The following is a 27,469-nucleotide window of genomic DNA, read 5'->3' on the forward strand; positions in this document are numbered from 1 at the left end:
AAATGGCACATTGTTATAGGTGGCCGTAAGGGCGGGAAGGGGGCGTGGCCTGAAGGTGGGCGTGGCCAGCCGGCAGGAGGGCGTCACGTGAGCGCTTGATCCGCTACACGGAGCCCTCGAGGTGCAATCAAGCAAATAGCAGCAGGTAAAGTTTAAAATACACAAAATACACAATCTAAAAAGAGCGTCTCCCGGCTTTCCGCCTCAGGAGATGTGAGCCCAGTGAGCGCTCGAGAACTGGCGCTTAAGAAGGGCGGGAAGGGGGCGTGGCCTGAAGGTGGGCGTGGCCAGCCGGCAGGAGGGCGTCACGTGAGCGCTTGATCCGCTACACGGAGCCCTCGAGGTGCAATCAAGCAAATAGCAGCAGGTAAAGTTTAAAATACACAAAATACACAATCTAAAAAGAGCGTCTCCCGGCTTTCCGCCTCAGGAGATGTGAACCCAGTGAGCGCTCGAGAACTGGCGCTTAAGAAGGGCGGGAAGGGGGCGTGGCCTGAAGGTGGGCGTGGCCAGCCGGCAGGAGGGCGTCACGTGAGCGCTTGATCCGCTACACGGAGCCCTCGAGGTGCAATCAAGCAAATAGCAGCAGGTAAAGTTTAAAATACACAAAATACACAATCTAAAAAGAGCGTCTCCCGGCTTTCCGCCTCAGGAGATGTGAGCCCAGTGAGCGCTCGAGAACTGGCGCTTAAGAAGGGCGGGAAGGGGGCGTGGCCTGAAGGTGGGCGTGGCCAGCCGGCAGGAGGGCGTCACGTGAGCGCTTGATCCGCTACACGGAGCCCTCGAGGTGCAATCAAGCAAATAGCAGCAGGTAAAGTTTAAAATACACAAAATACACAATCTAAAAAGAGCGTCTCCCGGCTTTCCGCCTCAGGAGATGTGCCACCTTTCCCAGCGAAAAAGGCCAGTTGTAGAACGCATTTTAAAGTGTTTTCTTCTAACATTTACTGTTTAAAGTATGTACTAATGAGCTGAAAATATTCCAGCTTTAGGTGATTTTTGAATTTTTGTACCAGCAAGAACATTAAATACCGGTCAGGCTGGTAAAAAAACGGCCAGGTGACAAACCCAGTCACAGAGCATAAATAAAGGTGCTGCTTAAAAAACATGAATGGCCTTTTCTTCTGCTCAGTTTTTCTAAATGACCATTTATAAGCTGAAAGGGTTTTTTCTGAGCTACAGCTTTTTTTTTATTCTGACTACTATAAATCTGATTTGAATATCATTTTCAAAAAACATCTAAATGCGTTTTCATGTATTTAATTTTTCAATACATTCTAATTATATTCTTAATGTTTACAGAAATTCTGTCTCTTTCACATGTAAGAGCAACACACCAAGGTTTTAAGCGCTTTGTGGGGGGGATGATGGTGTGGCCAAATCTAATGAGGATTAAAGAACCCCTGTCGTACATCATAAGGATATTGCATTTCCCCCCAAAAAAGGCGAGGGGCGATTTTCTTTTTTCCACTAAAGCAGTCCGTAAACCTATTTAATCAGTGAAATGGCCAAAATGTGTTTAGTGATGTCTGTCTCTTCTTTAGAGTCTAATACAATTTTCCAGAAAGTTACTTTGAAAAGTGTATGATGACAGTTTCTGTCTCCAAAGGTTAAAGTGTGTGAAATTCCAGAGATTGCAGTGATGAAAATCTACAGTGCATTCGGATACTGGTGCAACAAGGTAACCAGTGTAGTACATCTCAGGAAAAGGATGCCAGTGCCCCTCCTGAAGCTCCTTGGTGACTTGCAATGTACTTATAATGTATGGCAGGCGGTATTTAAACCCATATATAATTGCGCACGTGACGCTAATATCTTCCAAATGCATCAATTGTGTGCCTTTTGCTTTCTCGCCGTATGTGCGCCAGGTATGCCCAGACGTGGGTTTTGGGCTCACTGTGCCACTGGAATCAAGCTATCCTGGCTGATTTGGGATGAAACCCCGAAACTGGTCCTAAGATGCTTGTTTGCGGTTCAGGGAGGACCTGGCTTGGCAGTTCGGGCTGGACTGCTCCCATGAGGCACAGGGTCAAGACTGATTTGCATATGGCCAGGTCTAAACTGGGGTGGCATATTGAGCAAAAGAATGATGGATTTAACCCAGATATCTTGACTGGGGGTGAATGTTTTGATTTGTTCTGCATACCGTCCATCAGTTGTGCGTTTGAAACCTTCTAATGCCTGGTTCTCTTATGAGTTATCTGAATGTAAAGAACATTATACAATTTTGGAATGCCAGTGGCATTGTAGTATACTATAGCCTGCAAACTCATAAGGCATTTGTTTAATCGTAACTAGAAACGTACAATGAAGTTGGCTAAGGCCTATTTTACCCTCAGCAAATAATCTCAGCCGCAAATATGACAGCTGCCATTTTTTTCTACAGACCCTCTCAAACAGCCTGCTTTGTTACATAAATGTAAGGAGCTGTGGACTTTTTCCAGAGTTAGCTTCTACACTATTGCTGTTAAGCTAATGTGGTGCAGAGCCAATTTGATCCCATCATTTTTCTGCTTTTTTAATGTATTATTTGTAATGCATACCACGTGCCCAACTTCTTGGTTCTGCATTCAAATAGGCAAGTTAGGATACAACAATCAAATCATCCAGCAGCTGGAGAGGGGACAAGCTGCATTGACAGAGCTATAATTATCAGAAGTAAAACGTAGTTAGCAAACCTGCGGAAAAAAAGTAAGCAGCAAATGAGAACAAGTGTTAAATGTTCAAAAACCTTATAACTATAAGAAGTCGTGGAGGAGGTACTAGGGGTCGATTTTATTCGGACTGTGCCCTTTCTGCAAGGTCACTCCAGATTTTGTCCTTTCTTTGCTGAACCTGTTTTTGTTGGCTCTAGGAGTCTGCACACGGTTACTCCTGCTAACCAGAGTAACATGCTTGTGCTGTCCCTTCCCAGCACGGTAAAATTGGCCTACACCTGATTGGTACATTTAATGTACTTAAATGTCCCTAGTAAATGATACTGCATGTACCCTGGGCTTGTACTTTAAATGCTGCTAGTGGGCTGCAGAATTCCTTGTGGGGCTCACTAAAGTAGCACTGTAAAACATGGCTGATGCCAATTTGGCTTGGCAAAATAAGCCTTTTACCGGGCCTAAACCATAATTTTTAATACCTTTAAGTCACTTCTGAGGTAGGCTCTAAAAGCTCATTAAATCAAAACTGGGAGTCGCTCATTCTCCTATATCGCACTCAAGACATGGAATGACCTCCCTCAACAATCAGAGTCTCCTCCTTACTTATTGATTTCCACAAGAAGCTGAAGACCTAGCTCTTTGTATTAGCACCTTGGGACCTCACACCTACACACCTGCCGAAGTGCCTGGATACCCTCTCAGGTGATTAGTGTGCTATACAAACCCCTAAGACATTTTTTTTACTGTAGCAAGGCTGTCTCTCTAGACTAACAATGGGTTACCTTATTACACTTCATAAGTGATAACTTTGGTTTGGGAACAGAAAGAGAAATACTTCTTCCACTCATTTGAATTGTAATTTAAAATCCGCTTTAATGGTAAAGTCAGATTTTACCCCCTAAAAACCTCTCATCAGAATACTCCTGAACCTGTAGAAGATTCAGAAGAAGGACTTCCATGTTGTCTGAAAAAGGAAGAATGGACCTGCTTGTCTTGAACCCGGAATCTCAAGAAGTGACTCCAAGGATCAGCTGGCTGACCTCCTGTTTGAGCTATAGGGACAAAACAAGCCTCCTGATGCCTCCCTACTACTGCCCAGTGACAAACAACACCTGGACATTCCTGAGTCCTGATGCTGGCCTCTGCCAGAGTGAATGCCGATCCCCAAGAGGTGTCCCCCAGGTCCTGGACCCTTGGCTGGAATCAGTGTACTGCTCCTGCTTCAGATCAGCAAACTGCACTCCAGGTGAAAATCGAGACGTTTGGGGCTCTTTGCAACCAACCACAAGTGACCGAGAGTGGGCTTCTCGTGTCAGCAGTGGTTGGAGTGTCTCCCACCAACGTGAAGTTCCTACGATCACCTGCACTTCGTGCCAAACAGCGACCTCCTGCGTCTCCCACCAAAGTGAAGCTCCAGCAACAACTCCTCCTTTGCGCTGACATTGATCTCCTTGTGGCTTTCTACCAATGTGAAGCTCTGGCTGAGGCTGCTTGCAAGGAAGTGGATTCCGAAAAAGGTAAAACTCTTCACTGGGATCAACTTGGTACATGTAGCCGAACTTCCCTTTATTACGGTCAGCGTGAACCAGGTACCAGCGAGTGGCGTTTAGTGCTTTTTGACGCTATTTTGACCTGTAACTTTAAAAACTCATAACTCTGGTTCCACTGATTTGGATTTTTGTTGTTTGATGTCATTTTATTTATCCATTTTTAAAATGCATAAAAGTACATAAAAACAATTAGAATAATCAGTAACACTAATAAAAGACATGTTCTTAAGTAAAAAAATCAATCATTTATCTCATCCTTTGTGCAAATCTATAAATAGTTTCACATTGCGCCCCTACAATCCCTGATAAAATACATCTGCATGAGCTCATTCTTTTATAATTTTTCCATTGCTCCTCTCTAGTTGATTATTTCGAATCACTACACTTAGGGTTCTTGATACCCAAACATTCAAACGTAATTCCAGAGGTGCAAATAAATAGCTACATCTAACCTCTAAAATCCAATTAGCAGCTATAATTGTGTTCCAAGTCCTTGTCCCTGTACAGTTTATGTACATGTGGTTAGGCTGCTAATGCTAAAGTGTGAAAAATTTAAATTAATAAGTAAAATTGGATTGGGTATTACTCTTCATCCTCACCCGACTCTTACTAAAAACCATGAGCCATTATAATTCATGTGGTGCTACGGATTTTCAATGTTTCCCACAGAAAAGATGCAAGCATATAACATACGAAAGGATTATTCATTTTTTTCTATTTTTCTAAATTGGTATGTGATTTCTCTTGTGTTATGTTTTCACCTTATCACTGTTTAAGTGCTGCATACATATTTTACACATTGCCTCTAAGTTACACTCCCATCCACTCTACAACACTCCACTCCACTCTACATTGCTTTTCTATGAAACTCTACTCTACTCCACTCTAGTCCATGACACTCTACCCTGACTCTCTATTCTGTGCCACTCCACACTGACACACTGTGCCACTTCACTCTATGCCAATTTATGACACTTCACTCTAAACCTCACCACTCTACTCCACGCCACTCCATTCTGTGGCTCTGCTCACCACTCTACTCTCTGCCACTCTATACTACTCCACAACACTCTATCCCACTACGCTCTGCCTGTTGTAGACACTCTTACACTCTACTCCACAACCCACCACTCTGCTCTGCACCCTCTACTCCGCTCAACTCCACTCTAACCCGCACCACTGTATGACACTATGCCGCTTCACTCTGCGACACAACACTCTACTCCATTCTATGCCACTCCACTATGACACTACTCCACTCTAGTCTATGCTACTTTACTCCACTCTACACCACTCTGTCCCACTCCACTTTCTGACACTCGACTCTTCCAATGTTGCTCATCTCTGACACTCTGCTCCACTCCACTACTCCACTCAATACCACTCTGACACTGTACGACACTCCACTCTGGCACTCTACTCCATGACACTCCACTCTCTTTCACTCGACTCCACTGTATGCCACTCCACTCTACGGCAGTCTACTCCATGTCACTCCCCTCTACGCCATGCCAGTTTGCTTCCCTGTAAGCCACTCTCCTCTATGCTACTTCTCTGTACTCCACTCCCCTCTACGCCATTCCACTCTACGCCACTCCATTTTATGCCACTCTACTCCACTCCGACATTCTACTCTACACTACTCCACGCCAATCTACTCAGACACTCTACTCCGTGCCACACCACTCTGCTTCTCTCAACTCTACAACACTGTACGCCACTCCACAACACTCTACTCCACTCTGTGCCACTTCACTTTGACACTCTACTCCACTCTACAACACTGCACTCTACTCCGCTCTACGCCACTTTGCTCTATGTACCTCCACTCTGTGCGACTCCTCTCCATACCACTAACTTGTAGCAATGCTAAACATCTGCCATTTTTTTGTACAAGATGGCTGAAACACACTGACAAAACCAATAGTTCTCACATAGGCGAGCCCTATTGGCTTTGCCAATGCCTGTTTCTGTTTACAGAAGTAAAAACAATTAGCCTTGCTACTTGTTTCAGTGGCACTACTTTAGGTTATTGTTACTGGTTGGGGGTGAAATCCTACTCAAGCAGCAACCACAATTCTTGTCGGGGTGAAACACAAGCAAACCCCAAATTAACCTGTACTTAACCCTGTAATAACCTGGCACAAGGCAGATAGGCTTAGCTTAGAGGCAATGTGTAATGTGTTTATAGAGCTCTTCAAACAGTAATTAAGTTAAAAGAGAACACAAGAAAAATTCCATTCCATTCCGTTTTTCTATGTTTCATACATGAATTTCAAAAAAGTAATAAAAATGTGTATCCATGTGATACTCAGATTTTACAATGAATAACTCTCACAGGACTGTTCCATTCCCAATGCATTTCGGGATATACAAATCCCTTCTTCATGGATGCTGTCAAAAAATAATCATAAAATACCAAATGTTTAAATGATAACACAGAGAGAATCACTAGTGTGTTCAATTGTCACAAGAATTGAACACACTAGTAAGTGTGTTATCGTATAAACATTTTGTATTTTATGATTATTTTTTGACAGCACTTCTGAAGAAGGGATTTGTATATCCAGAAATGCATTGGGAATGGAACCGTCCTGTGAGAGTTATTCATTGTAAAATCTGAGTATTGCATGGATACACATTCTTTTTACTTTGTAAACTTTTTATTTTGAAATTCATGTATGACACAAAGAAAAATGTGTTGGCAGTGAGCATACTTTTTGCATATATTGTTTGCAATAAACAAAAGCAACATGTAATGACATGCTTGGTATAATTATTGTTAAAAAAATGTCTTACTGTGTTGAATTTAATTGTATTTAGCAACATAAAAGCTATCTTGTGCAGTGCGGAAGGGGGCCAAGTGTAATTCCACTTGGAATCACTTACATTGTTCTCTTATGAGACAGGCTACCTCATCCCCAACCAGCATGCCAAATCTGTTTAAGCATTTGTACATTTGTTGATCTGCAGTTAATACACATTGACAATCAGGAGTGCGCAACAATCCATATTTTAAAAAAGTGCACCCACTTGCCAAACCTTTCCTTTTCTTACATGTAAGGCACACCTCAGGAAGCCCCAAGGTACCCCTCTAGGCAGGGTGCATTGTATGTGAAAGGTTGGTCATGTTCTGGTGTGTGTGACATGTCCTGATCGTGAAATGCTGTGTAATTCGTTTTTCACTATTGCAAGGCAATCTGTCCCATAGGCTGACATTGGGAGTTGCTTTGTAACATCTTACAAATATAACTTTCCATTTCGAGAAGATAGAGAAATGGAGTTTGGGCTCACTAAATTCAGAATTTAATAACACATCTTTTAGTAGAGACGTTTTTTAAATTGTGTATGAAAGTGCCACTTTTAGAGCTGGGGATGTCATTCACTGTAGCCAGCCATTGGGGGGGAGGGTGTTGCGGTGTGTCCTGCCTTTCCTGGAGGGCTCAGAGTTGAGCTGAATGGACCTGGGCTCCATTTGGAGTAGTGGGAGGAGGTTTCTTGCTCTGAATGGGCCCTGTCTCCTGTGTATAGTGCTGTCTCCTCCTCCTGCCAAGAAGCTGGACCAGAGAGGACAGAACTGGTTTGAACTGAGCTGAGAGACTTTTTGCTACACGAGAACTAAGGAAAATGTGGTATAAATATTGGGGCACAAAACTTTAGAACTCTTTTAGATCGAGGAACCTGCCAAGAAGAAGAGCTGGAGAAGCTGCGAGGATGAACTACCACTTTGCTGAGTGCTTTGCTGTGTTGGCCTGCAGTGGCTGCTTCTGTCTTGGGCAGAGAAAGGACTGAACTGAACGTTCTGCAACTTCTTTCTTTGAGTTTCTTTAAGGGCTTGAGGTTGAGCTTGCCCCCTGTTCATGAAGTCTCAGGAACAGCAAAGACTTCAATTTCATCTGCTTCTAGCACTGAGACCTGTGTGTTTTGTGCTGCAACAGAAGAAAAAGCATCAGAAGCAGTCAATGACGCTGCTGCTGGCTCCTTCTCCTGAAGGCACTGAGTAGGGCATCGTTGCATTTCGTACTGCAACCCTAGTCTCCCCTACGACGACGCCATACACCACTACCGAGCCGCTGCTGCACCGCGACTTGTGGACACAGCACTATGCACCGCCTCACATCACACCGCTGCCCTGGTATCTCCGCCGACGATGCTCCACGCCGACATCAATGCTGTTGCTTGCACTGTGGTTTGAGGGCACTGCTCGTAAGTTACATGACCCAGCACCCCATACCACACCGCAGCCTTGACCTACTGACACCAGCGCCATAGACTCTGGTTCGTCAGCCAATGGCAGCGCTTCAGCAGTGACGCCGCCTCTGCTTGCACCCTGACCTGCCAGCACCGCAAAGAGCACCACACTACGTCGCACCTTCCATGGACCTGGAGCTCCGGACTTCAACCGCATGGAGTTTGATCTGCAACGTGTGTGTCTTCAAAGTCCTGACGACTCCTGCATCGACCTCTGTAACCGATGTCAGCTTTTTGGAGCTCACCACGAGGTCCCCAGTGCCCTGCATTTCTAAAGGTATGGGTCCTCCCCACACAGTGGCTGGCCCGCGACTCCCCGGTCAGCCAGAACCGTTTGGATTTGTTGTTCACAACACCGTGATAGCCTGGAACGGAGCTATCAACTTCAAGGAACTGTATCTTAAGTATATTTTTGCTTATTGATACATCTAAGAACTTTGTGGTGGATTATTATCGTGTTTGGTCTTGTTTGCACAGATAAAATATAGGATTTTGTTTAAAACTGATGTGGTATCCTTTTGTTGTGTTTTCACTGTATTATTGTGTTATGTGCAAATGCTTTACATACTGCCTCTGAGATAAGCCTGGTGCTTGTGTGCCAAGGTACCAAGGCGGTGAGCAGGGGTTATTTTAGAAGTGTATCCCTCTTATCCTGACCAGGAAGCAGGGTCCTTACTTGGACAGAGTAACAACCTGCCAACTAGAGACCCCCATTTCTAACACCTTTCAAAGGGTTCATTTTACCTAGTCGAAATGGCAGTTTAAACTGCACACACAGGCTGCACTGGCAGGCCTGAGACAGGTTTAAAAGGCTACTAAAGTGAGTGGTATAATAAGTACTGCAGGCCCACTAGTAGCATTTAATTTGCAGGTCCTGGGTGTATATATAGTAGTACTGTACTAGGGACTTAAAAGTAAATTAAATTAGCCAATTGGGTGTAAGCCAATGTTACAACATTTTAGGGAGTGAGCACCTACACTTTAGCACTAGCTAGCACAGAGTCCTAATGCCAACAAAAAACGAGTTCAGCAGAAATGAAGTCAAGCAAAATGTTTGGGGGAAGACCAACCTGTTGCTACCAGATCTTGACAGTTATTACAAAGTGTGTACGTGTTTTTCCTGAATTCTGCCAAGTTTTATAAACATCAGGCAAAATTGGTATGCCACCTGAAAATGAAACCTCACCTACTCACCCAGTTACTGGAAAGAAACTAGTTTGTGAATTAAATTAATAGAAAATTATGTGAAATTTCTTGTTATGCAAAATGTCGCATTTTTTGCGAAACACGAAATTCCCAAATAATGGGCCTTATTACCATGGCAGTCGGGTGGGTGTCAGACTGCCATCGTTCTGGCATCGGGACCGACCGACAGGCAGTCAGTAGTCCCGCCTGCCGAATTACAATCCGACCACTGTGTAGGCGGTCAGAAACATTCCTTTTTACATTGAGACTTGTTCTGCGGCCTGGAAAAGGGCCCCAGGAGATACTCCAATGGCAAAAGGCATGTTTACAAACATCCCTGCACCGTGTGCCAGGCACCATGTGGTGCCTGGCACAGGGTGCATGAGTGTTTGGTGGGAACTACGTGTGTCCCCCGAGCCTCATGGCGAAGGCCTAGGGTGGGTGGGGCCCCGGCTTGGGGTCCCCAAAGTCCATTTCCATATGCCTGCAGAGTGAAATAGCCATTGTAATCCTCACGGCGGTGCCTGTGCAAGCACCGCCACCATTCAGGGATTACTAGTCCAACCGCCACCCCGACGGGATCTCTTCTCACCGACCACAACACTCCGACCGCCGGCATCTTAATCTGGCGGTCGGACCGCGGCATAACCGGGCCCTATGTGCGATTATCCCCCTTATACAAAATATTTTGCTCATGCCTGGTTATTTCCCCAAAATGTATTCTGTTTGGTCTCCGTTCAGAAAAGCTTATCAGTGTGGAGAAAGAGCCACAGAGATAGCGTTCGATTTAGGAAGCATGTTAACGTTTCTTTTATTTCTCTGATAGTGCTGTACTTGTAGTGCATGCCAGCCAAATAAGTTGATTGTTTTGAATTGCAGTTCTCATGAGATCTTTAAAAACCATGAACGTTTAAATTGTGAAAACAGGCGTTGATCATTTCTGAAATTTTGAAGTTCTTGCTGCTTCCTCGGCCAACTTGCAAGTATCTCTGGGAATCACTACACAGGGTGCTTGAATGCCCCTTTTTAGGTCTCGCCTAGGCAGCGCATGCGCTGTCTCGTTGAGACATGCAGTATATGCTTTAGTAGGGGAGTCCCCGCCTCCGTTTTCCTATTCGTCGTTGAGTGTGTATTTTAAAATGTCCTACTTTCTATTGGGTTAGCCTGTTTTATGTCCCTCCTTTTTCCCTGTTGGGCACGCCTATTGCTATTGGCCCCTTTACTAGTATTAGTGCATTTTTTTGTGTCTGTTGTTTTTGAGGATCTATTTTTTTAAATGTGCCTTGCTTTTTACTTCGAGGCAAGCTTGTTTCTTTGTGTTTTGCCGGAGGCAATGTTTTACCAGCAGAACCGAGCTGCTGCAACTGTCAGACTTCAGTCCCGCAGTGAGCCGGGAGGTGGTGAGCGCTGCTTAAGACCCCTGCAAAGAACACCCCTTCCTCCCTCCCTCCTTACAGCATCGAGCAGCAATACCCTGGTGTTTTAGGTATTTATTTAATAAAGCGCCCGTAATGCGTTTTTTTCTTGTTTGTTTAATATTGTATCACATTAAAATGCAAGTGTTTTTCTAAGTATTATGCGCGCGATGCCTTACATCGTATGCATGCGCGCCACATGAACAGTTCTCCCACCGGGCGATGATTTGTATAAATGCACCATTAGAAATTAACAAGCAAATGAAATGATCGCTTACATTAATTTCTATTCTGTGCTTTCCCAAATGTTGCTATGCACGTTCTGGTGACGTTTTAAATAATACATTTCAAACTCGGACTTAAGAAGAAGTTCCTCTATTGTTACAGTCACTTTCGTTTCTTTCTGCACTAGAAGTGCACCGGGCCGCTCTTCCGGACTGGGTGACGTCACTAGTGTGTTATTGGCAGCGGCTCCCGGTACTGGTAACAATAGGCTGCCCCCGTGAACCGCCTCCTTTGATGGGTAGTAAGGTAGAGTGACCCGGGCAAGTGACGCGTTTCTGGTTTCCATTTTACTTTCGGCCATAGTTTTTGCTCAACAAATGAAAACAAAATTAATTAAGGAATGTCGGGGCCCACAGGGCGAGGCTGGGACCTTATCTAAAGGTAACAGATGAGTCCCGAATTGGAGGATATGTGAGGAGTGGAGACCCTGTTCAAAAACATTGGAATGGAGGAGTGTGCCTGGAGTATTCCATTCACTCTCTTTCGGAGAGTCCAGCTGGCAGCGGTGACTGGTAAGTGAGGACAGAGCTCCTTTAAGTGCACGCCCTTGGACAGTACAGCTATCCCGCATGATTGTACAGGCTCCCTACAGACATCAGGGCTGTCACTTCCAGTCACACATGCTCTTAACTGGGAAACCTCTCCGGGTCGTACAAGCTCTCAAAGATAGCAGTGCTATCCCTCCAGACCAACAGGCAATGATCACATATAGCAGCCCCATAACTGCAGATCTTACAGACTCTCTGCGTGAACAGCAGTGATATCCCTCCAGATCCTAGATAACACCTCATCTCTCTAGATCTCATGGCCTCTCGCAGTTAATAGCATTGGTGTGCCCCCAGAGCTCACAGGGTCTCATCACAGCCAGCAACCTCACCCCATCGGGGTTTACAGGCTCTTAACATTAGTAGATCCATCTTATCTGCTCTTACAGGCTATAACTAAACACAAGTGTGCTATCCCTCCCGATCTTACAGGCTCTCGAAATAACAGTTAAATACCTCCAGTCCTTACAGGATCTCACCACAGACAGCAGAGCTACAGTTTCTGCTCTTACAGGCTTGCTCGCTGTAGAGAACAAATGCTATCCCGCCAGATCATACAGCAGACAAGGTGCACCGACTCTTACAGGCTTCCACCATCGCTAACAACACTATTCTTTTTTGCTCTTACACGCTATCTCACCGTAGGCAACAGTGCTAGCTCTCCAGATTTTATGACAGTAAAATCCCACCAGCTCCTGCAGGCTCTGTGTAGTTAGCAGGCCAATGCTTTCTGCTCTTACAGGCTCTCACCATAGATAACAGAGGTATTCCTCCGGAAGTCTCAGGCTCTGGACATACCTAGCAGAGCTATCCTTTATCTGCTTACACTTTTACCACAGATAACCTAGTTATCGCTCCGGATGTTACACACTCTCGCCACAGCTAGCAGCTATCCTTTATCTTTTTAGAGACTTTCACCACAGGTAACACAGATGTCCATCGAGATGTTACAGGCTCTCAGCCTAGCTAACAGAGTTACCCATTCTACTGTTACAAGCACCCACCGTGGTTAACAGAGCTATCCCTACAGGTGTTATAGGTTCTCGCCATAGACAGCAGTGAAATCCATTGAGGGTTTACTGGAACTTTAATAAACAGATGTGCTATCTCTCCAGATACCGGTCCAGCGTCCCCACTAAGTACCCTCAGCCGAAGGGGTCGATGCCAGTGTGGGGTCTGGCCTTTGGTGGCTTGGCTTGTTGGAGAAGTAGGCAGGGTGCTCCGGTAGGTAATTTGTTAACCAAGTGGCATAATTCTGGGCTAATTGTTTTTTGCTTTTTTTTTTTTAATCTCACATTTGGGTAGATTCCTGGCAAGCTATGGAGCGCCAGGAAGCGCACTGAACGCCAGCCTAGGTGCTATAAAAAGTACATTAGCTAGAATGTTGCACAGATTGACAACATTTCATGGAGGCAGGATTTACATTCATACAAAGCTCTAGAGGAAGCACTGCATGGACAGTGCTTCCAAAGACAGCACTTGGAGAGTAAGTGACAGTGCTTCTGTGGGTGGACTGTGTTGCTTCGTGGTGGGCAGTATGGGACAGAACTTTTCAGGATGGGTATTGCTTGTTGGCAAGAGAGTATGGGACTGTGCTTCTCAGGATGGACAGTGTTGCTCTGGAGGAGATCTTGGTTAATGCTTGTTTTTTTTATCTAGCCCTCCTTTTCTTCTTTTCAGTCATATCCCTTCCTTCATACTCGAGTACCTCGATACCACACTAGTGGGAGCTGACCGCTACACAACTGACATATAACACTTGCCTTCCTTCCCTTCCATAAACGAGCTGACTTAACAATCCATTACCTCCCTAAAGTATCCATGTTTTCCCTTTCCCTCAAGTACCCATCTTCTCTTTTTCTGTCACTTCCCCTCTCTCCATGTGACGCCTTTCATCCTCTTTCCTCTCTCTCAGGCTCCGTTAATCTCCTCTTTCTCCACCTAAACCCAAGGTTCGAATATACACACCACTGTATTCAACAGTTACGATTAATTGCATTACTAGTGTTACTTATTTACATTTAATTTAGTTCTATTGTAATAAATGCAATGCTTAAATGAAATTACCGAAACAGACCACAGGCAGCATTTAAAATATTAGTTGCATACATTAAATTGTAGAGGCCCCCCTCTTTCCAACAGCTCCTTGTACCGTCTCTTTCTCAATGTGTGTTCTTTGGCTAACTAACGTCTGCATTTGTAAAGTTCCCGTTTACCCACAGGGGCTTCTTGGTATTGAATAATCAATGTTTATTGTTACCCACGTCAATGGTACTGATTTTGAATGTCTTTGTGAGATGTAAACAAGCAGTCTTGGTGTGTAGCTAGTGGGAACTGAAGTGGTGGACTAGATTAGAGTCCTCCAATTGGTCTGCAGTGTTTGACTAATGGTAAAGTCGTAGTCATCCAAAATTGTTAAGAAGAAGTTTATTAGTTAAAACACCAAATTCAGCATAACAGGAAGCTGCGATTGCCTTGACTCCGAACAGACGTGACCTCTTTTCTAGTAAATAAAATATAAGCACTAATATTAATTGCCGTTTTTGAAACCATGCCTGTTTCAATGTAAGGGGAAAGACTGTGAACCAGATAGAAGAAACAACTACGTCAGGTGGGCAGGCCCACCTTAAATTCTGTCACTCCGCCTGCAGCAAACTGCTGCTGCCCTTAAAGTCTTGCACCTGATCACGTTCTCGAAGTGTTCACTCAAGTGAACTTGGGAAGTGCCTGGTCAACCTGAGCAGATGCGTTAGCCAATAGCTCTGGCTAAACAATTCTAAGGTCCCAAAGGCGAGACCGATTGGCATTGCCAATGCTTGTTGTTAGGGTGAGCGTTGTCTTAATTTGTTTCTACATACGAGAAAAATGTTTAAAAAATATATATATATATATATATTGTTGGAGGTGTAAGTTCTCCTCACACCAATAAAATGGTTTTACTGTCAATAGTTCTAAGATTAAACCTTACAGGAGCTGCTATGTACAGGATTGAAAGGCATTTGCTTTGTTGAATACATTTCTATTCCTCGATTTCTGTAGACACAAAATATTTATTTTAAATAATTCTTTTTTGACGAAAATGAGTATTTTACATTGTCTCGTACACTTAAACTTGCAGTTATCGCCGCACACACGGATGCTGGTGAAATACGGCAAGACTGGAAGCCTCCGTTCCTCTGCAATGAAGAGTTCACGCAGTTAATGCTGGAGGTACTGTACGTTCCCTTTAACACATCACAGCAGTTATTGACATGAGACAGGTTGAAATCTGGACAAATTGTGATGCAGCCGTGTTTTAACTTAACTGTTATAGCAATCATCAGAGAGCCTCACAAAGGTAAGAAATTTGGATTATGAATCCGTAGCTGAGAACGTGGAAAAAGATTTTAAAAAGCTGACGACTGCAATTTTGAAAATAATGTTTAACTATATTATGTTGCCATACACTGTGTATAAACTTATTAATTTCTTACACCTTTAAGAGATTTCTTTTCAACAGTAGTGTTTTTTCTTCCTTTTGGACTTTTTAACAGTTAGCAATTTAACATCAGTGCTTCTAGAGGAAAAACTGCAACAGAGCGCTATTTAACTGCATTAGATACATACGTATATCGTTCTTAATTCTTTAAGCAGCAGTGCTAACCCCGTGCAGCTATTTATCATCTCAGTGGTGGTCCTTTTTGACGACTTTGAAAGGAACCCGTTCTCAATCTTTGAAATCTTTGAGCAGCAGATCGCCCACAGATCGCTGCAGCAGATGCACCACCTGGCTGGTTTTACCATCTCCTTAGTTGACGTAGTTGATTGCGTAGTGTGTAGTTTACAAGTTCTGGCCTTATCCTCCTTAGATTCGACATAGTACCGTTTCCTGTGGTGTACACCTCTGCATTAGTTTGTAATGTAAGTAATGTGGAGTATCAAATAAGGCATAGTTAATGCAATCCGTCGCAGGCGGAGTGTCAACTACAAACCCCCTCCAGGCGGCGAGTCGTCCCGCCCCGCTCCCCTTAGCCGTTTCCACCACCTGCGCGCTTTTACCTTAAATCACCACTGACAACATTCTTTGGTGCCTGAAAAGGTCGCAGTTTACTCATCAGCATACTTAAACATTTCAACCGTTCATGGTCACATCCACATTTATTATCCATGTTATACTTTGACATATTTTTCTCATTAAACTCTTTTTTCTTGCATTATGTAACCAGCCTCCTCAATTTTCTGGGAGGTGAGGGCCCATTTTTCTGGGCTTCCGATTCGCGGGTTTAGGCTTCAGCTTGCTACCAATTTGGAGGGTGTCCGTCTGGACCTGCCCGGACTCCAAGTGCCGTCCCGCTCGCCCTGTAACCCTTTCGCTGGCCCTCCCTTCTCCCAGGGGTCCCTGCCGTGTGGCATCCCAAGGACCTTACTTGAGCATCTACTCTACCTTTCCTGAGGCTGAGTCCTTGCCATCTTCTCCCTCAGTACCCCTGCGTGAGGCATCCCAAGGGTCCTGGGGGAGCATCACATCTACTCTTTTTATAGCGGCATGCCGCCCCTTGGCTCCCTCAGTGCCCCTGCGTGAGGCATCCCAAGACCACTGTGACAGCCTTCCATCTACCTTCTAGTAAGTTTTCTCTTTTTACTAACTTTCTTGTGTTTGTTCCTCTTTCCCTCTACCCTTACGACTGCGACTCCCGTGTCTTCGGTGTGGGTGGCTTTCTTTTCCTTCTCTCTTGCGAGGGGGGTGCATGTGTTTAGTTCGGCCTTTGGTCCCTTCTTATCCCCCCTCGCTCTCACCAGCTCGGCCCCTGATTGCCGGCATGCAAATGGGGGCGGGCTCCCACCTCCAGACGGCATTTCACCCAGGCCCTCATTGGGTCCGGCTCTGCCTTCCAGGCCCAGGTTCTAACCCCCTCCAGGCGGCAAGTCGTCCCGCCCTACTCCCTTTAGCCGTTTCCACCAACTGCGCGCTTTTACCTTAAATCACCACGGAAAACATTATTTGGTGCCTGAAAAGGTCGCAGTTTATTCATCAACATACTTAAAACATTTCAACCGTTCATGGTCTTATCCACATTTATTGACCATGGTATACTTTGACATCTGTTTCTCATTAAACTCTTTTCTCTTGCATTATGGACCCAGCCTCCTCAATTTTCTGGGAGGGGAGGGCCCCTTTTTCTGGGCTTCCGATTCGCGGGTTTAGGCTTCAGCTTGCTACCGATTTGGAGGGTGTCCATCTGGACCTGAATCCCAAGGCCACTGTGAGAGCCTTCCATCTACCTTCTAGTAAGTTTTCTCTTTTTACTAACTTTCATGTGTTCGTTCTGCCACGCTACCTACGGTTTCTCGATCGGAGGGAGCTCCCCCCTACCACGGCCTACCCTTTTGCTCTTAGCCCATCCGTTCCTGTACCCCCACAATGTTCAGTAGGAGCATGTCCATTCCCACCCCTGTGAGGTGTACCCCATCTTCCAAGTGATACCCTGGAGACCTCAGGTTTATAAAGAAGTCTCACAAAGCCCCATCCATTGGCCTTACACACTTTGGCCATGTTGATGTTAAGCTTCCTTCTGGATTTTACCGCAACCCCTAGGTCCACTGCCCCCCGCCAGGGTTTCTGCACTATGATCTCCGAAAAATTTACTTCTGCGGGCGGATCAGGCGTGCCAAAGCTGTTAAGCTTTTTTGCATGTCTTCTAGTAGCACCCACCTTCCCAATGCTGCCAAGTCATTCCCTCCCAGATGGACCACTACCGCGTCCAGTCTGCCACCTTGTTTTAATGCTTCTCACGCTGCGGGTAGCAGTTGGTCCCATTTCATTCCCGGGCACCCCCACCAGTCTAGTGTGGTGTCCCGCAGCCATATCCCGCCGAATTCGCGTCTGGCCGCCGCCCATGGGCTCTTCGGTGGGCCCTCCCCGCTCCTACGGGTCCCTGCCGTGCAGCATCCCAGGGACCTTACTTGAGCATCTACTCTTATCTTTCCTGAGGCTGAGTTCTTGCCTTTCTCTTCCTCAGTACCTCTGCCGTGAGGCATCCCAAGGGTCCTGAGGGAGCATCACATCTACTCTTTCTATTGGGGGGGGCCTGGACAAACGTATTTTAGGGGCCCCTGCGCAGAAAGCTATGGCTTTACTAACTCATTTCAGCTCTTTCCTGACCTCTTTGACTAGGTCCTTGACAGTGCGCAGGAGCCACCCCTCCCCATTCTAAATGTGCTTACGTCCCATATTACGGGCTCGTTATGTGTGTTTTTAATATTGTAGCCAGGCCCACGGCTCGCTACTATTACTGCCAATCATCTCTGGGACGCCCCCCCCCATTTCTCATCTGTGAGTTCCTGTTTTGATCTTGTTATGTTTCCCAAACTTTAGCAATATGACGCTATGTATACTGCTTCCAGAATGCTCTGTGATTCGGTGCACATATCTGCAGATCAGTGCCAGTAACTACATTGGCAGCGTGTGCCTTTTAAGACCAAACATTTATTTTTTGCCTTTGCCCATGTTTGTTATAGTGGTGGGGCCCTGCAGCTCCCTCAACATAAGGTTTTATGGGAGACCCTATGCCACTTTCTGACCTACTGGCTTTGTCAAGGCTTGTCTATCTGTGTTACCCTAATGTTAATGCAACTGGTTATACTGATTTTCCAGTATGTATATTTTGGGAAATACTACCATGCCTCGACCCATGCTATTAAATGGTGCTGTAATGAACAACAGGCTTGAAACCTGAAGGTAACGTAGGGATCTTAAAAACCTACCGAGTTCTCTTGTATACCTCTCCAATCTGTGATCTACAAGTTACTAGCCATGCTTTTTGTAGACATGTTAAAACTGCTACTGTATGATGCTCCCAACCTGTGCTCGGAGACGTCATACAATTCTCCAACAACTGCATTCATTTCTACACTTCCCATTACTGAAACACATAGACTTCTGTGCCCCAGCTGAGGGGATGTTTTTTCCTAGCTGAAGAAAAAGATTCCAACAGCATATGACTTGGGACTGCGAGCAGGGCAGAGGTGTCTTGGAAAACCAGATGGCTGCAGACGCTGTGATTGCTGAGTGTGGTAAATCAGACAATTACTTTTACCATGACGGGAAGATGGTGTAAATAGCACGACGTAAAGGATTGTTTGTGAATCTCATACAGATGAGATCCTGAATATACAAAGTGGGACTTTTTCTTCTATCCTTATATTTGGTTTGCCATCTTCAAAGATAAATGAATGGTACGATCAGTTTTTAGAAACTCTACACTAGTGTTTTGTTAAAGTATTCTGTATATGAAAATTCACCATTTAAACCTGAGTTGACTTTGAGACTCAGTGTGAGCTGCTCTGTGCGTTCTGTAAATGTTCGGCTCATTGAATCCTGAATTCCCATAAAAAGTGACGGGAGGCTTCCAAATTGAAGGTTATGAAAGAAAACCAGGCTTAACTTGAACTTAAAAACAGAGAAACCCAATGCAGCAATTTCGAATAACCGGTAACTATGCTACTGAAATCAAGCCTATGCCTCAATGAAACATGTTCTTAAAGGTGAGCATTGCACACACTGGGATCGGCAATAAGCCCTCGCCACAGTCCGATCGGGAAAGGGTAAGCACACGGCAGAGTGAAAACTAAGAGAGCGAGACGCGGAAACTGACAATCTGCACATGCGTCTTGGGCGACTTACACATCTGTCAACGCTTTGAGACACTGCCTCCCTGTGCAGACTCAGTGAGCGCTCAGAGCACTTCATCTTTGTTCCCTCAGTAATGGACACAGCGCAGAAAAACAACGTTTGACCTCTGTGTAGTTCGGGCAGCAGAATAAGTAAAATTTGCCAAATCAAATCAATGAAGGAAGGGCGAAGTACGTGGTGGGTGAAGAGAACTCTCCAACAAATGGTACCCAAGTCAACTTCAGCAATGTTACGATGGCTGAAGAGTCTCAAAGCAGCCCTGAAAGGTGAAGGAGTAGAACACTGGAATAAATGAAGGTTGGTCCTGGGGCACAGGAAAATAAATCTGCAACTACAGTGCTCCCCCAAACTAGTTTTAAATATCGCTTCCTTGGAGCAATACAGTCTGAACCAAGGGGAAAAACGACGATACAGATCATAAGGCATTGTATATTAATATCGACAGAAGCAGCGTTGTTTATATTTTAATTGCCTATGTATAGCGCTTACTACCCCTGAGGAGGCGTCGAAGCGCTTTTCCAGCAAGGAGCACGCTACTCCGTTAGCCTTCTCTCCCACACTGTTGTCTCTGATCTAGGAGGACCGATAATTCGCTCACTCTTAGTAAACAATGCAGCAATTTCAAATAACGCGTAACTTTGCTACTGAAATCAAGCCTATGCCTCAATGAAACATGTTCTTAAAGGTATGCACAGTTGGGCGCGCATAAACCCATTGGGCTCACCAGGCTTCAGGCCCCCCCCCAACCCCGTGGCGTGTGTCAGCCTGGGTGGAGACCGCCTCGTTGACCGGCGACCTTCTAATTGCAGCCGCACCCGAGTACTTCACAGGTCTTAAAAGACCACTTACTTGTTAATGAGGCTTTTGTTGTGGTTTTACCCCCCTGAAATCTTTTTTAGCCCCATAAATCCCCCCGCCCCCAAAATTTGGCTTTAGTTGCCCACCTGTGCATAGCACACACTGAGTTCCGCAATAAGCCTTAGCCACAGTCCAATCGGGAAAAGGCGCACACACAGCAAAGTGAAAATGCCCACACTGGGTTCGATTAATCCCAACTCCGGCCACTAGCGCTGGGATGTTCGTATGCTTTTTGCAATGTTGAAATGGAGAATAAAGTGTTTCAGCAGTTCTAGCAATCTGGATTTGGCCTCAACAACCGCAGCGCTCAGAGCAGCCTCAATGGGGTCTGATGAACCCATCTGCTCCCTTATGCTGTATCGGTGACAAAAGCAAGGCAAGAGACATAGCCCTGCCAATGACTAACACGCGTCCGAGCTGAATTATGGATCTTTTCGAGCCTGCAGCAGCCATATTATTTTGCCGCTTCGTAACCCAAATTTTAGTAAACATCTGCTTGTAGCACTCAATGCTGCATTCTGTGAATTGCAAGGCATACATTTCGACACTAGCAGTCACACTAGATGTTGCCATTAGCTGGCACTGTTATCCTATCGAGCGTTACTTTAAAACCAGGCCCATTTTGTTTTGTTACATAAGCGAACCAGTGACTAGGATATGAGACCAAGTAAATAGCGTATCCATTTTAAAATATCCTAAAAATATTTTCCCAACACAAAGCGTAGTCAATGTGATGTGTTGTGGAAACAGGAGGAGATGTGGCCAAAGGGCCAGAGCGGGGAACCTTGGAATTGCGGAACCGGGTTCAATTCCAGCCTCGACTCCGCGTACAGTGATTCGGGGAAATCACGTAATCTCTCTGAGTTTGACAAATCTACATGTAATGTAATTTGTGTACATGTAAAGCACTCTATTGGTCCTGGGCCAAATTCGTTCTATGTAAAGCTGCAAATGATAAAAAGAAAGACCAGCCGAAGTGGTATAAAAGAATGAGGTCGGGCCAATCGCAGTCTGAGGACGGGCTGGCTGAGTGAGTGTGAATGTGCTTATCTTTAGTAAATCTTCCTGCGATTCTAAACAACAGCTGACGCCTGGGATGTTTGCTTTACTGTTGCTCAGTTCCTGTTTTTCACCGTCATGCCAGGAAGGTGGAGTATTCGGTCTGACTCCAGTGACTAGAGGGAACGGAGGTAGAGCTCCCGCACTTTCTCCATCTACACTCACCACTGCCTCACTGCAGAATATGCAGAAGGGGCCACGGGCGACACATTTGCCCTCTCTTACCCCCTTCATGGGAAAAGATGTCCCCCCTACCAGTCAACTTCTCCTAGCAGGTCCCTCTTGGTTTTGATAATGTCCTGACGTCATGCTGAGCTCCTTTTTTATTTTGTTTTAAACAAGGTCACAAGCTCTGCTTGAAATGCCACGACAGCTGTAAGAACTGTGTTGGCGACTGGGAGACCTGCGTCGTGTGTCCGGATGGATTCTGGTTAGACGGGGGTCTCCATTAATTTTCACCCTCCTAGCATGGAGCCCGTGGAATCGCTTTGGGGACGCGTTCTGATATACGTCTCTTGACATTCGGCTGGCAGTGTAGTTGGTGAGGGCATGCACCCATTGAAAGGTTACCGGCACATCATTTCCGAAGGGGGGCGGAGGAATGTGAAATGATTCTGTTAATATGCCGAGTGCTCGGCATTGCGATTTCTGTTTAAATAGATTATGTCCACGTTCTAATCCGCGGTTCGCCTACGTGGTGCTTTCTACACAGCCTCCCATGTTTTCATTAAAGAAAGTAAGGGGGTACTACTCGAGTGCCTTGGAAATTGGGGCATAGGCTGAGAATAGGGACGTTTACACAGTGCAATACGTGGCATTAGAGCCTACGCAATACGCCGCCCGCCAACCTGCCCATTTGTTTCACTGGTGGTCCCTGATTCGCGCCATTGCTCACCTTACTCTATGCTGCCAACGAGGCTTCGGGGGCATCACCGCCCGCACCGGCCCCTGCGTGTTGAGAGGCCTGCCCGGTCAGCTTGGCCTGCGCGATGGCTGGGCTGCTTCCCCTACTCCTTTTTTTGAGGCACCGCCGTTCAGGTTGCAGGTGCCGGACTTGAGTACACAGTTCTCTTGTTGGCGCATGGACCATTCCGCTCCGTCGCTCGGTCCTTTTTGTCGGCGTCTTCCCCCCCATAGCTGGTCGACGGTCCCTCAGCTACCCCACCCCAGTTTCCAACGATTGTGGCCTGGATCTCATCGCTGCTGCCGTCGATTCTTTTCCTTCCTTCTTGCGAAGGGGATGCATGTGTTTAGCTCGGCCTTTGGCCCCTTCTAATCCCCCTCGCTCCCACCAGCTCGCCCCCTGATTGGAGGTGGCTCGCTTTGTTTAAGGGGGGGCAATCCTGGCCCCCGCCGGACTAGCCGGCATGCAAATGGAGGCGGGGGAGGGCTCCCACCTCCGGACGGCGTTTTACCCGGGCACTCATTGGGTCCCGCTTCGCCTTCCCGGCCCGGGTTCTGACAGAGCTCAGTTCCAGATTCCAATGTGAGACGGCTAAAGGTGAAGTCGTTTCGATATTTTTTTTTTAACAACAAACTTTATTGTTTTTTACAGTGCAAGGGTCAATCAAGAAAGGCGACTTCGTAATAGTGTGAACACATAAGCCCCTTCACTGCAATGTCCTCCCACTTCCCTGGTCTGCAAATATCAGACCCCTAACCCCCCCCCCCCCTCCCTTCCCAACTCATGCCCACTCCTTCCTCATTGCACAACATGAGAATTACCACAATACTGTAGGGTTTAGACACCTCCTTGACACAGCAAGCGAGTCGTACTACGTGGTTCTCCGCAATCTTTCTATGGGGTCTCCCATATCGGGCTGTTCCAACAACGCCAGGTCTATACCTCTATATGTAGCCCATCTGGACCATATTTTCCCATGTTTCGCTGGGCACCCCCGGGCATGAAAGACCGTGATTTCCGCAATCATACAGCGGTCCAACGCCTTCTTCCAAGGAGACAGTCTAGGGGGAGAACCATCCTTCCAGTGCTGGGCCACATCCCGTTTGGCCAAGGTGAGACCTAGAAACAATAAGTGCCGCTTATTCCCTCCTATGTTCTCAGTACTATGGAGCAAGATCAAACTGGGTTCTAAGGGAAGGGTCCAGGCCAGTACCTCACTCAAACAATTCACTACCCCCTGCCAAAAGACCTGTAACGCCCCACATGTTCACACTGTATGTAGGAACGTTCCTTCCTCAGCACGGCAGCGCAAGCAGGCCTGGGACTGGATCACTCCCATACGCCATAGCCGAACTCGTGTATAATAGACCCGGTGCACATATTTAAATTGGATCAAACGGTATCTGGTGGAAACCGCCGGCCTACACGGACTCGCCAGCGCCTCGGCCCAATCATCATCGGTCAAGTCTGGGAGATCAGCCTCCCACCGCTCTCGCGTATTGTGTAGTGTAGTCTTAGCATATGTCGTTAGGGACTGGTATATCTGACGGATTTTATGTTGGCCGAGGTTTCCCATTAACAGTCTACCCTCCAAGGGATGACATTCCGGGAGTGTGGTCAATGAACCAATGGCTGGGGATAGCGTGTGGCGCAACTGCAGATAGCGATGGAATTGGGATTTGTGTAGGGCGAAGTCGGTCTGGAGCTGCTGAAAGGATTTGAGTACCGTGCCTTGCATGACATCCTCTAAGGTGGAGATGCCAATGTCGTCCCAGCGGCGGAAGCCCGCCAAGGCCGCCGTCTGCCGCAGGTACGTGCCTTGCCACAGGGGGGTGCTCTTCGTAAGGCGTCCCCACCAGCCCATTAAACGCACCACTCGCCGCCACACCTGGATCACTGTACGGCAAGCTGGGGGATGCGCGTCTAGCGAGGAGGCGCTGTACAGGAGAGAATGGAGCCGCGAGTGGGACATAGTCAAGCGCTCCACCGCATTAGCCGGATCTCCCGAGGATTGATACCACCAGTCGTTGATTACCTGTAGCTGCGCCGCCCAATAATATGCCCTGACATCGGCCGCCGCTATACCCCCACAATAGGTCGACTGGGTGCACGTTGCCAAGGCCACCCGCACTGCCCCGCCCTGCCACAAAAATCTATTCAACAATGCGTTCAGTTGAGTAAACCAGGACTGCGGAATTGGGTGGGGATAATTCTGGACCCGATACAATAAACGGGGCAGCGACACCATTTTAAAGATGGCAGAGCGTCCGTAGAAAGACAGTGGTAGCTGCGACCAGATCGTCGTCTCATGCCGCACCATCGGGAGAAGCGGCGCTATATTTTTCGTCCACGGCGTGGTCTGGTCCCTGGTGACGTACACCCCTAGATACTTGAAGCCTTCCGAGGCCATAACCAATTGGTCCGCCCAGGCCGTACGACCCTGGTCACCGCAGATCGGGTATAGGATAGATTTAGCAGGATTAGCCCGGAGCCCCGACGTCTCGCCGAAGACACGAAGAATTTGAAGGACCCTCGGCCCCAATGCCCAGGGGTCGGTCATATAAAAAAGGGTGTCATCAGCGTATAGTGCAATCTTATCTATGTAGTCACTGGACCACTCCATTCCCCGCATCACCGCTTCCCGACGCACCCAGGACGCCAAGGGTTCAATAGCGAGGGCGAAGAGTAGGGGGGAAAGCAGACACCCTTGACGGGTGCCACGGCGGAGCGGAAACTAGGTCGACTGGTGTCCCGCGACGCGGACCGACGCCGTCAGGTCCGTGTACAAAAGTCAGAATCGTTTCGATATTTTAATGGATTTCTCGCTCAGACCCAGAGTCCCTTTCCTCTCAGTGTAGCCTCCATATCGGTTCTCAAATGCTCGGCATTTAGGGGTAAGGCTGATGCAGTTTCAGGATTTTGTTGAATTGGAGCTGCACTCCTATGTAGTGACTTCTGTCATTGCTGTGTGCCTCTTAGTAGGATTGACATATAAAGGGTTTCCTTTTTAAGGTGAGATCTACTCTTACGGAAAAGAGTGTTGCGTCAACAGGCAGTTTCAGGGGAATATTGCAGCCTTGCAAGTTGACGGAATGGCCTTTGAATAGAAGCTCCTGAAGGGACTTGTCATTGCATATTTGATCGAGTCCTGCAGGCAGCGCTCCGGTGGGTAAATTGACTTTATCAGGCTCAGGCCTTTTCATGCGACGTATGAGAAGACGAGAAATTATTGGTTCTGTACATACAGGATGGAGTCGAGGCTTTATCTAGACTTCATTAAGATTGCCAGGTCAGAGCTCAGTAGTAACATATACCCACTACGTACACCTGGTGCCCAAGTAGCAGAAGTCATAGACTTTAACTTCGCTCTGTGACCAGTCCTCTGCCAACTGTACCAGTGGCACTGAGTACATGACGAATCCCTCACCAGGAGTATTCATAAACCTCCAGTGTTCACTGGCCGTTGCCCATAGTGTGCCCAGCACAATATCTGTTTTTGAAATATTTTCAATATCTGTTTTTAAGGTGTACACTGTTTTCCTTTTCCTGTATTTAGAAAGGTTTTGTTTTAACCTTAAATTGAAAGGGTTATAAAATTACGCATTGTGGTCCTGGAATAGGTAAACAAACGCCAGGATATTACAGATGTTACCTTTTGGCAGAAAAAAACACTTTAAACTCCTCTGAGATGTGAATTACCTGACCATCTCGAACCTTAGAAATGTCTGATAGACCTAAAATCATGACTTCTTTTCAGCATGTCAATCTCTGAATTCAGATTTAAATTTTGGCTGAGCGGAGTGGTGGTGGAGCCAGCCCTGGCGCAAAACAGGAGCTCTTGGTGATGGCTACATACTACCGTCCTCTGTGGGGTGCTGAAGATCTGTAGGATCCCAAGAGAGATAGAGAGGAATGAAGTAGGTACTACCTCCTGTGAAGTAAGTGGAGGATTAGGCCGTGCAACCTGGGTGTGATAAAAGGTAGACCGACTTTCCCATTCTCCTCAGCCTGAGGCATGGTGTACAGTCAGGCTCTTCCGTCCACTTTTATGGAGGGTAGTGATGTGCCAGTCTCAAAGGTACTGCAGCAGTGGTTTGGGAAGCAAGTTTGTCGAAGGGGGACAGGCTTCTTGGGTTAACTGAGCTCATAACTCATCACTGGTGGCTTGCGTGCGGCCTGTATGGAATGGGATGGTACAATGGTGAGTGAATGACCGTGAACAGAGATGAAAGGTGACAGTTTGCGGTCTGTGTCACCCTGCGGGGCCCATGGAGTCCTCTTTGAGATCTGTGACTCAACTGTCCCTGTCATTGCTTTAGGGAATTATTAGAACACAGAGGACCTAAGAGGATTGCTCTGTTATTGTGATTTGGAACACAAACTGCTTTCTGTGGAAACATGGTGCAATATTGTACTGGTGCCTCAAAGACTAACTTGTCAAGATAGAGAAAAAAGGATAAGCCCTTAGACACAGAGAAATGTGAAAGGAGGCAAGGAACCCTTCACAGGAAATTGGGAAAGCTGGCAAGTTCGCATTTGGGAAAAGAGCATTGATTAAGTCAATCAAGGTACTGTTTGTCAGTCCCAACACAAAGCCTAAGAACATCTTGGCAGCTGTGCATACTCTGCAGGTGAAAGTGCAGAGGCTAAGTGTGAAGGGGTTTGAAGAAAAAATGAATATGTCGGTGGCTCCCTGAATGAAAGGTGATGGACTTTAAGGAGACACAGGCATTTTCAAGAGACAGAACCCAACCTGTGAACTGAACTTCTTTTCAGAATCTAAAAATTCCCAGCAGCAATACAGAATTAAGCATTGCTCCATGAACGTGTGGAGTTGCTCTGTTCACAGTGCGATAGCCATGGTTAAGAGAGCTGTTGTCACCAGTCCTGTTTATAGCCTTCCAATGAAGGGCACCGGATTAAGGGAATAGGTGGGTGAAACTGTAATAGTGGTGTTGAGTTTTCCAGGAGCAAAATGTGATTATGAGGGCAACAGTGAAACAATTCAATGCCTCTTGAGGTTCACAGTGTCTTCTAGTTCCTTCACTTAAGCTCTAAGAGCAACATATCCCTGCTTACCATTAAGGGATA

The 27,469-nt window shown here is 46.4% G+C and overlaps 1 protein-coding gene across 9 annotated transcripts in view; it reads left to right on the plus strand.

Moving 5' to 3' along the window:
• The window catches only part of CLOCK (clock circadian regulator), a 2,260,868-nt gene that overhangs the window by 760,296 nt on the left and 1,473,103 nt on the right, over positions 1 to 27,469 (plus strand). For all 9 annotated transcript variants that reach the window (XM_085642074.1, XM_085642079.1, XM_085642082.1 and 6 more), the window contains one exon: positions 15,004 to 15,095. In XM_085642074.1, the coding sequence (XP_085498200.1) occupies positions 15,004 to 15,095 (92 nt within the window). The remainder of the gene's footprint in view (positions 1 to 15,003; positions 15,096 to 27,469) is intronic.

The sequence above is a fragment of the Triturus cristatus genome, chromosome 2_2 (assembly GCF_964204655.1).
Source record: "Triturus cristatus chromosome 2_2, aTriCri1.1, whole genome shotgun sequence".
NCBI lineage: Eukaryota > Metazoa > Chordata > Amphibia > Caudata > Salamandridae > Triturus > Triturus cristatus.